Source organism: Rosa chinensis, chromosome 5 (genome assembly GCF_002994745.2).
Source record: "Rosa chinensis cultivar Old Blush chromosome 5, RchiOBHm-V2, whole genome shotgun sequence".
NCBI lineage: Eukaryota > Viridiplantae > Streptophyta > Magnoliopsida > Rosales > Rosaceae > Rosa > Rosa chinensis.
Genome location: NC_037092.1, coordinates 15,053,187 through 15,063,905, shown reverse-complemented (window position 1 = coordinate 15,063,905; position 10,719 = coordinate 15,053,187). Strand labels below are relative to the sequence as shown.

Genomic DNA, 10,719 nt, shown 5'->3' with positions numbered 1-10,719 from the left:
CAAACAAAATGCCTAGCAGTTCTCTAGAATGTAAATCGAGCGTTCGGTTTATGTTTTAGAGGCTCGCGGCACTGTGACGTGCTTAAGCTGGTGAGGTGCAGCTTGGGGCGTTACAGTTACGAACAAAGTATAAACGCCCTCTGCAGGGCCCACCTTGATACACAGGAACAATAAGCCCAATGTTTTCGTTACAGTCCCCGCGAAGTTCTTGAGCGTGAGAGACGTAGACTGGATCTCCTCTTTCTTGATCCCCAGTAAATGCATGGTTCTTATTGTGATGACATTGACTGCGGCCCCAGTATCAACCATGATTTTGCTAATCTTGGTCCCAGCAATCTCCGCCGTGATGTACAGAGGCCTCATGTGTTGGACCATGCCTTGTAAAGCTCATGAAGAACTCCTTGTTATTGGCCTCCTCTATTTACAGAAACACAACCTCCTCGGAAGGTGTCGTTGCCGCTGAAGTAATCTGTAGAGGTTGTTCACTATTCTCCTCAGTTTCAATACATTCTTGCTCGGCGACTGGCAGTGCGTACTTCGCCAGAAGCAAGTAAACCATGTTGCAAGATGTATCAACTGTATCTGTCTCGTCCATGTCCTCTTCAAGGTTGAGCTTGGGCTCATCAAGCGGGATGTCGATGTTGAACTGCTTAACCAATCGGTCTACCAATGACTCTTCCGTAAGGCCATTTAACTCACACTGCTTGTGTTCCTGAACCGCCTCCCCTGCTGTACTCTGTTTTGGGGGTGTGACCACTATACTTTGGACTTTTTTATGTCTCCACTGTAAAGCTTCTGCGGTGTTGTCCTTGCCCCCCAGTCTCTCAAAGACCGAGGATTTGATATCTGGTTCCTCGCGAAACAACCTGCACCTGACATGTGGCCGCTTAGTTGGTGAGCTTGCCTTCCTAGCTGGCGGAGGTGTTAGCTCTTTAGTGATCCTGCAGAAAACACTAGGCTTAGAGGCCCCTGAATCCGAGCGTGCTTGCTTTTGAAAACTGCGGGGAGCCACCAATGGCTTAGCGGCTAATGCCTCCATCTCCTTCTGATATTGCTCAGGAGATTTGACAAGTTGCGAGGGTTTGATTAGACCTTGATCCAGAGCCTCCAACGTTCGCTTGGCTTCTCCAAACCAACGCTGCAGCTTTCATTTCTTGGAAGAACTGATTTCCACTGCTTTCCCCTTCGCTCTGGTATACCTCTTACCTTCCTTGATGGAAGTCGTGGAAGAAGGTGGAATGTACGGTTTGGTCAAGATATCTCTGTGTTCATTCCCAGCCTTGTCATTTTTCTTCTGATTTGCTGCAGCTGCCTTCAGCTTTGTGAACAAGTTGGAGTCCCTTGGGAATGACGGTGGCTCGATTCTGTCTCTTGATCTTAGGCTTGAAGGTTGATAATTTTGCGATGGCGAAGCCCACTTGATTGGCGAGAAAGAGCCAAAGCGAAATGTTTGCTCTTCCTCTTCGTGTGACACTTGGATGCCACATTCTTCCTTGCATCGCGAACAAAGGACCACTGGTGAGGCTTCGCTGACTGGTCTGGCCTTCCTTTTCCCCGGGGCCTCATTTTTATTTTCTTCTTTTCCCCTGGTGGCCAAGTCTAGGGTTGGTTTCCTCTGGTTCTGCTTGGGCCAGTTCACATCAACCATGTTGACTCCGATGTCGGGAAAAGGATTCAGATCTACAAGCGCTGCCGCGGTCCCTGGAGCTTCCACCTACAAACTACCATTATTAAGCCATACCTGAATCTGATCCTTCAGCTTCACACAATCAGCTGTATTATGATTCCACAAGTTGTGGAATTTGCAGTACTTTTTACCCTTTAGCTTATCTGGACGAGGAAAATGTCCAAAGTCCGTCTTCACCATCTTCGCGGCGATCATCTCATCTAAAATCTCATGTGCCTTATTGGCATCATATGTATACGTCGCGAATTTAGGTTTGGTGAAGGCCACAGATTTGAGTTTGACCGGTTCCTTGGATATCTTCAGTTGTTTCAAGGCTGTGTTCTTCCTTCCTGTCAGCTCAAAAGCAAAGACATCATTCTCCTTTTCCTCTTCTTCATCCTGGAACATTTCTTCACTAGGATGGTGGTAGTAGGGATCATAAGTAGTCGGCTGGTAGCTCAGCGCTGCTGCTGTGCTGTGTTTGCCTGGCACATATGTCCCTTTAGACGTATTTTTCCTAGCATTAGTTTCTCTGAGGAGATGCTCGAAGCTACCAACCTCTGTGATAAGCTCTCCCATTGATTGAATCATGCTGCCATGTTGCTTCCTTCTTTGGCGCGGCCCCAGACCTTTGATTGCCAGTTTAACTAACTCCTCAATTTGGCCTTCTGGATTTGAAAGCGTTGGAGATAAGAGACAGCGGACTCGGTAGGTTGTTGGGCCATCTGGGTGAGAGATGCTAAGTCAACTTTAGGCTCAATAGCTCCAAAAGTCTCTCGAAAGAGCTTCTCCATGGCTGGCCAATCAATCACTGACCTTGGACGCAGTTTAGAAAACCATCTAAAAGCCGTGCCTGACAAAGAAGTGCCAAAGATCCTACACTTGAAGACGTCATCGTTCTAGTACCGGGCGCACTGCACCTTAAACCTGGCCAGATGGGTTACTGCGTCTTCAGTATCCTCTCCTGAAAAAGTAGAGAATATGATATTTTTATAGCCTCTGGGAAAAGGCGCGAGCATTATATGCGGCGGGAACAGTCCCTCATAGACCCCATCTAGGTAGGCCCTAGGATTAGCCAGCTTGATCATCTCCTCAACCTCTTCCCGGCTCACATAGCCAGGACGAGGGGGAAATGTCGCCACGTTCTGGCGGGCATTCTGCAGGGGTATAGCCTGGCTAGCAGTCGATGTTCCTTCTCCGAGGCGAATGGTCTGAGGATTAGCAGATTGCTGAAGAGTTACCGCTGGCATGGGTACATCCTTTACCAGGGCTGTTATCTTGACGGGGTTTCCTGTCTGATCAATGCCATAGTAATTGTCTGGGAGTTCATGATAGACATTCTCTGTCCCATCGCTATCGTATTGAGTAAACACAACAGGATCGTCAGGAGTACCATCACCGGTTTTCCAAATCTTATCTTTTTGAGAGGCCGGTGGGGTGGCCTTGTTATCGTCGATCACCAAGGCTCTTTTACTCTTGGTTGACGCGGCAATAGCCGTTGCCGATGGAGTAGCCGTACTGTTGCTTGCTTTCTCCCGAGCATTTGGTGGTATATATTTACCAGAACTTGAGGGCTAGCCAGAACCGGAGGGCTAGCCAAGTGACCCGAGGATGGCATTAGGATCCCCTAAAGCTTTGTTCAATACCTCTTTAGCCTGGTTCAACTCGGCTCTCTACATGGCGACCTCTGTTGCAAGGTTAGAACCATCCTTACAAAGACCTACCAAATCTGATGCGGTCTGCTTAGCTTGGCTCACGATAGCTTCCATGACTTCCTTTTGGCGCTGACTATGCTCATCGGCGATACCTCTGGCATGGGCCCTTACTGCATTCTCAGATCGTGCAATTTGTTGCTTAGTATCCTCAGCACGCTGGGCAATGCACTGATCTAGTTCACGTATGAGCTGGTCTGTCCTCGCGATTTCCCTGTCAAAGTCAGCAGCTACCTTTTTACAATGTGTCTCATTATTCTCCATGATGATCGCGAGCTTTTCCTTGAAAGTCGCTCCCTCTGGAATAGGCTTCGGAATGAAAGCCTCTCTTTCTTCACTTTCCGCAGCATTGGAGATAACGGTAGTATTAACCGGCTCGCTTGCCTGGTTAGTAGTGACATTCTGACCCTCAGTAGCGGGCGGGTGATTCTCTCACCGTTTAGTCGACATGTCGGATGATTGGGGGTGAGAAAACCTTTGAGTCACTTGTTCTTCAGAAAGACCATGACAGTCCGCGCGAGAATGCGGTCTGTAACTGGAGGTCTTATGCTTTGAACTGTTAGCGTAAACCTTTTGGTAAAGGTTTTCACTTGACTTCCCAATGGTTATGGTCACGAAGAAACGTTATGCACAGGTCCCACTGGGCTTGCCAAAATGTTTGGCTCCAAAACCAGTTGGCTTGCAAACTGTCTCTTTTGCTGATGTGATTGCGCAGGCGTGCCAGCACCATGGGGTGCAATTTTCGGGGAGTCCCTTGACCTGACTTCTTGAATCAAGCGCTGTGGACGAGGAGAGCACCAACCTCGTCACAAGGCTCTTTTTTCTGCCTTCCGGAACAGGACTTCTTGCCTTACGGGTAAGGGCTTTGGTTGTGATCTCTTCGAGACACCGAATCGATACCCAAACGTTACAGGTTGAGCAGAGCAATCACCAGGAAGTTTGAAGAAAGCACGGGTTTTGCTAAAGCGTGACTTTAGCTTCGCTGGGTTGCGAGGGCGTTACCCTTGCTTCGCTGATAGTATCGGTGGCAGTAGCACTAATAGTCGGCTCTTGGAGAGACTAGGACTAGAAGTACGGTCGCCGGGTTTCAACTAGATTGAAGGTATGCTCCGGGGAGGCTTTGATAATCTGAGAGATTAGTTGATTTGAGAGTTGTGTTTAATTCGTCTTGAAACCTGGTTTTTATACCTAGGGTTTCGACTGCTCCTTGCCATAGAAGGATTATTGATTGAAGTTTCCTATTCAATCTCCGCTACTTGATTCCAATAAGGGCTCATTTTCCTTATGGATCACGAAATGGGTGAAGCTGTAACCCAAACTCGAGTAGGCTTATTTTTGGGCCGCAGGTATCGGCCCGCTATGCTAAATCCACTAAAAGATCTTACCAAAATTACTTTTGGGCTCAAACATGTACTTGACAAAAGAATTGTCACATACAAGAAATTGTCACATACCAGATTATTGAGATTTCTCCTATATATACAATTATAGAGTAATGTCGTCCAATCTAAAGCTGAGTCCCTATGAATGCCAGGATTGACAAATCAGATGCCCGAAGATCATCCAATCCATGGTCCGGGCTAATTGGCACATGTAACTTTCTTTTTTTTAAATCTTTAGCCCACCACGTCCTTACATATGTCAGTGAGAATCGAACCAATAATCTTTATAATATGAAATTATAACTTACTAACAAGTCACAGTACTAGTAAAAACATTATGCTTTTTTTATTTTTTATTTAAAAAAAATAATGACCGACTCGTATGGGTAGCCAAAATGGTGCTGCAAATCAGTAATGCAGGGGCTTCACATTGCAGACTTGCATGGTATATATGATCCCTTAATTTTAGGTTTGTACTTGATAAAAGAATTGTCATACAAGACCCATCATGATACTGTACAATTGTCCCATACTAGATTATTCAGATTTCTCTTATATATACAGTAATGTCGAAAAAAATGTTCCAATCTAGAGCTGAGTCTCTATGAATGCCAGGATTGCCAAAGCAGATGCCCAAACATCATCATCCAATACATGTTCTTCAGGGGAGTGACTTATGCCTCCTCGACAGCGGACAAAAAGCATACCCACCTGTACATATTTTTGGAGACCGGAATTATACACCAAGTCACCAAGGAAATAACACAAACAGTAACATATGGTCATGAATGTTGCAAATTAAAGATAACAAACCTTAGCTACATGAGACAGAGCCATTGCATCATGTCCTGCTCCACTCATTAATACAGGTACTTCATCCTGAACATAACCTGTCATTCTCTTGAGCCCAAGATAAGCAGCAGACTTCAGCTTCGAAGTCAGGTCAGAATCACAAATGACTGCATTTGCATCATGCTGAAAAGGTTCAGAGCATGTAAGGTTACTGTCTTACTTGTTAAGCTACCTGCAAATGAATCGACTAGGATATGAAAGTCCCATACCTTACGATCAATTGTACACGAAACTGAACGCCTATCACATAATTGATACAATCGGTTGGAAAATTCATATACAACAGCTTCACGACCCATGTCATCGATTGCACGTAAATCTACTGTGAATGTTACCTGAAATCAAGAAGATCATTTTCATTACCCGATTTAGCATTTAATATCAAATTTAGCAATGTCAAGAGATAAACTTCTTGCCTGTCCTGGAATAACATTACTTGCACTTGGCCAAGTCGATATCTCACCAACAGTACAAACGAGTGAAGTTGAAAGTGATTCTAATGAGTAACTTTTGCATTGACCATCAAAAGACAGAAAATCTTGAGGATGCTTACATAGGCTTTCTAATAATACAATGGCTTCTGCAGCAGCAGCCATAGGGTCATGACGCATGGACATTGGAACTGTTCCGGCATGCCCCTGGGAACCTCTCATCGTAACCTACAATGCTTATGTATATTGGACGGCTCAGAGCCAAAATAAAAGTTAATTTGATGCCATGTTAGTTTACTGCTTTACACATCAACATGTGTATGATGAAATACAATCTATAATTACATGCAAGGAACTTTTGCATTCAACTTCTTGGTTCTTTCATGAAATTATACAGAAATTTGCCCTCATGGAAGCTCACGAGACATATGTAGTTTCTCATAAACATATCATTAATGTGAAGTTGCAAAGTACAATTCTGAACTATGGAAGTATTTCTTGTTTGTATGATTAAATGAAACATAATTTAGACATGCACCCATGAAAAGCTCAAACATTTTAGATACCTTTAGTCTTGTCTGTCCAGCTATGCCTTTAACAACTCCTAGAGGAAAACCAACCCACTCCAGTACAGGCCCTTGTTCAATGTGAATCTACAACATAAAACAAACAGCAGGGTATGCAGTCAGAGCACTAGAAGAACTTAACAACATGCATCGATTTTATTGTTGTTTCCACAGAGAATATTCTAATACAGGTTATCAACATAACCAGCGTAGGGCATTCTACCTCAACATAACCCCAAACTGACTTTGGGTCATATCTGAGCTGCTGCAAGTGCTCCTCTGTAACTTCTATGGAGTTTTTCTTAAGAGCATCTTGAATAGTCACACCACTGAACAAGGGCTATCCTCATAAATTTATTGATAAGGAAAAGTGCTACAAATAGATATAAATTGGGATTTATTCGAGGAAACCTTTTATCAGTTATTTGCAGTGCTGAAACTGGTAAAATTCCAGCTATGGCAGCACTTCCTATGAATGTAGATTGAAACCTTACTCCTTCTTCATCACTAAACGCAATTACCTACAGATGTTGAGCAAAAGAAACATGTATTAGTAATCAGAATTCTAGCATAGCCACCACAGAGTAATTTCTGCATATAGTTTTGGAAGAGATATAGTGAAATGTCTCTTGTAAAGTAGTCAATGACATTTCAATAAGCCAATCATATGTATCCACAAAACCTCAATTTTTCACAGACCTCAACTGGCCGCTTTAGTTCTCCCAACTTGCCATTGATACTCAAAACCTTCAATGCTGATAACACAGAAATTATGCCTAAAGACCCATCAAATATCCCGGCATCGACAACAGTGTCCTGTTATAACAAATAACAAAAAAGGATGGGACTGTTACTTATGTTGTGTGTGTGTGTGAGAGAGAGAGAGAGGGTCCAGAATACAAACTCAATAACGGAATTTGGAGGAAAAGAACATCACCAAATGGGAACCAATTAACAGAGCTTCAGCACTAGCATTCCTTCCCTCAACTCGACCATGTATATTTCCCAAGCAATCAACCCACCTGGAAATCAAGACAAAGCATGAGCCAAGACTTCCTGAAACACTTCTGGATACTAAGAAATTACAGTAGAAGCTCACGTTCGCAAACCAGCATCCTCCATCCATTCGCGGATTAGATTTCCTGCCCTCACAGCCCCCGGGCTCATGAATATCCTCTCAAGATAGCCATCACCATCACTTACCTGTCGATTCAGACAGCAAGTGAAATTCAAGAACAATAACTGAGTTTCACTACCATAACAATTGCATACAGTAATGCGTCAATTCAGTATGAACTTGAATTCAAGTTAGACTAGAAGGGCTCCAGAGATTAATCCTTTGACTGATCTCTAATAGAACTATATTTCTAACGAAATGTTCACCAATTTGAAATCCAATACTTGGTACTTTTCAGAAATCGGATTCAGTCTTGCAGATTGGAGATAAATTACTTTCTTTCTTTTTTCTTTTTTTTTTGAATGAAAGTTTGAGCTACTAAGGATTGCTGATACAGAAAATAGACAACAGCTGAAATATGTATATACAGAAATAACAAATGGGACCTTTCCAAGCTGATGAAGTCTTGACACAGCTTCATCCCTCAAAATTTCAGGATACAAATCCCCTCCTCTGTTTCCCTCATCTTCTCCTCCAACACCTATTCACATCACCATCAACAACAAATCAATGCCATGTAAAGATTGAACCTTTATTATACTCAGACCAAAAAAAGATAAACCCTTTACAAAATCAACATGCAAGAGCCATTGATTAAGTACCAGAAAACCCAAAACAGGGAGTGATGGCTGAAGAGACCAGAAGCAAGAAATGGCAAGCCAGAGCCAAAACGGAGGTGGGACTAATGGCGGAATGGGTTCTGTGGGAGACACGTGTAGCAACTGCCATGGCTGCCTAAAACCCAGTTCAGAGAGGCAAGCCACACGCAACTGCAACTCGGGGCGAAGCTTTGTGATCCTTTAAAAGGCTAGAAGGTTTGGTCTCCCTGATTGTTTGTGGTGATGGGGATGGTGACGGCTGGAGGTGGGGGATAATGTAAGGGCCCACTGGGAGATGTGCAGGGCATCTGGTGACGTGGCAAAATCTTGGTTGTAATATGTGGAGGGGAGCCATGCAAGATGCGAGTGCAGAGTAATAACTAAGAAGGAACCTATGACCATTGATTCAGGAGTCAGTGCTGTCATACGTGGGATTTACACTAATTATGAAGAAGAAGAATTCAATTCGGAAAGATCGAGCAAAGATGGAACGGTCCATTTGCCTTTTCAAATTTTATTTTGATTTTCCAACTTCTCCAAAACTCCCTTTTTTGCTTCTACTTTTGATTTTTCAAAATTATATAAGAAATATAAATACTTTTAACCAGCAGTATACATGAATTGTCACATGATTTCTGATAACATTCTATATATTTACATTAAAAAAATTTATATTCTCAAACAGTGTCTAAAATTAAATATTGAAACACACGGGACAATATTGAATAGATTGTGATTGATTATATCATATAGAAATTACGATGACAAGTAAAGGAGTAGTGAAGACTGGAGAAGCAAACGTACTTTGGTGGCTGCATTGTCATCCATCTCGCAAGTCTCATATATTCTTCACCCGAGCCCTCATTGAGTTTCATGACTGTTCACTAATTTGGCTCTAAATAAATAATTTGGTGATTGATTCGGTAGATCTATTGTATACGATGAAGACAAAAGTATTAGGGCACTCGTGAGTGCAGGTGGTGGTCTCCAGTCACACTCCTACTCGTGGTATACATTATTGTTAGTTTTACTGTTATAATTGCTTAATAAACTAATTGCATGCCACTGAAAACACCACTACATATTCCATATCGCATAATATATTTCCAGGTCCAAAATAGACAAGAGAAAGAATAGCTTGTTCAGATTTTGTGAGCTTAATAACGTACTTAACAAATAAGCCACAGAATATGCACTTGTTAATTTTGTCTTGAAAACAGAATAATCACATAGGTTATAATAATAGCTACAGTACGTGTAATCCGTATGTGTTATTATCATATTGATTAATAACTTGAAGTTACGTAAGTGGCTTCTTTTCTTCATTTGGAATTTAAATGGCCATCACGCGAGACCAGATTAGTGGTCATAAACTCACAATCTGTCATGTTTAGCCACTAATTAAGTTAATTAGTTAAGCAGATACAATGTGCAAGCTAGCTAGCGCGTTCTAGTTTTGACCATGAATATATGTACTCCATATTTGAAGCCAAGTTTTCTGGCTTTCCGCATCACTTGCAACTTACAACAATTGTAGCCTAAAATCAATTTCCTCTTCTGGCCAATACGTCTGGTTCAAAATTAGTGTGTATGTGAATGAAATGTTTTCATCTAAAAGGAACGTTGGCTAGGAGCTGTGAATTCAGCTCCCGTAACTTTTCATAGACAAAGTTTTGATGCATATGAAAATACTCAAAATAGTAGTAGTGTTATGGAGTAATTAGTTTGCATACATTATGAAAGCATCATGTTATAAACGTTACTGATCGATATTGCTTGAAATTTGGTATGTACTTGATTTTTTTTTTTTTTTTCTAATCTTAACAATGAATTTTGACTTAGATCTCAGTTTTGCACTTCACCTAAAGTTTTTGGGAACTAAACTCTAAACTCATCCACACTCCTCTAACAAATTTTCTCAACTCACTCATTTTAAATTCTTAACATTGACCATGCATCAATTAAGAATTTACTTGATGAATATATCCACTACATACTCCTATGCCTAATTTTTGTTCACATTAATTGATCCAGATCGAATTCTCAGGATGCGTAATTTACGATCATGGTCGTTAATTTATTGCCTCGTCTCCAAACAACTTCCGATCACCCTTTTTCTCCTTCATCATTCTATCAAGGGAAGGTAGTAGTTCATCGACTTCATGCCTATAGATTCCTGGGGAGCAGTTGTGGTATTATGTGCGCGGTGACGAGGTTTAAATTATACCATTATTCAGTGTCATTATTGCTGAAGATTCAAGTGGAGTCCTGGACCTACAAAATATTCCTCCAGTTTATTTTAGGGCTATTTCCCGTTTACCCAGATATCTCAAG

General features: G+C 42.1%; 1 protein-coding gene across 1 annotated transcript; it reads right to left on the bottom strand.

Moving 5' to 3' along the window:
- Window positions 1–5,147: 5,147 nt before the first annotated feature.
- On the bottom strand, window positions 5,148–8,581 carry LOC112166467 (allantoate deiminase 2). The gene is made up of 12 exons (XM_024303316.2): window positions 8,389–8,581; window positions 8,173–8,267; window positions 7,709–7,812; window positions 7,547–7,631; window positions 7,309–7,425; window positions 7,021–7,130; window positions 6,833–6,938; window positions 6,610–6,696; window positions 6,029–6,271; window positions 5,822–5,947; window positions 5,574–5,735; window positions 5,148–5,471 (listed from the first exon to the last, which is right to left on the bottom strand). Exons 1-12 carry the CDS (start codon window positions 8,513–8,515, stop codon window positions 5,349–5,351), a joined length of 1,485 nt encoding a protein of 494 aa, XP_024159084.1. The 5' UTR covers window positions 8,516–8,581; the 3' UTR covers window positions 5,148–5,348.
- Between the last annotated feature and the right edge of the window lie 2,138 nt (window positions 8,582–10,719).

Excerpts from the sequence above, each read along its gene's own strand:
- LOC112166467 (XM_024303316.2), bottom strand. The coding sequence starts at position 8,515 with ATGGCAGTTGCTACACGTGTCTCCCACAGAACCCATTCCGCCATTAGT. Across the intron at positions 6,939-7,020 it reads CTGCAAATAACTGATAAAAG|TGGTGTGACTATTCAAGATG; the intron begins GTTTCCTCGAAT and ends GCCCTTGTTCAG. Across the intron at positions 5,948-6,028 it reads GTAATGTTATTCCAGGACAG|GTAACATTCACAGTAGATTT; the intron begins GCAAGAAGTTTA and ends TCTTGATTTCAG.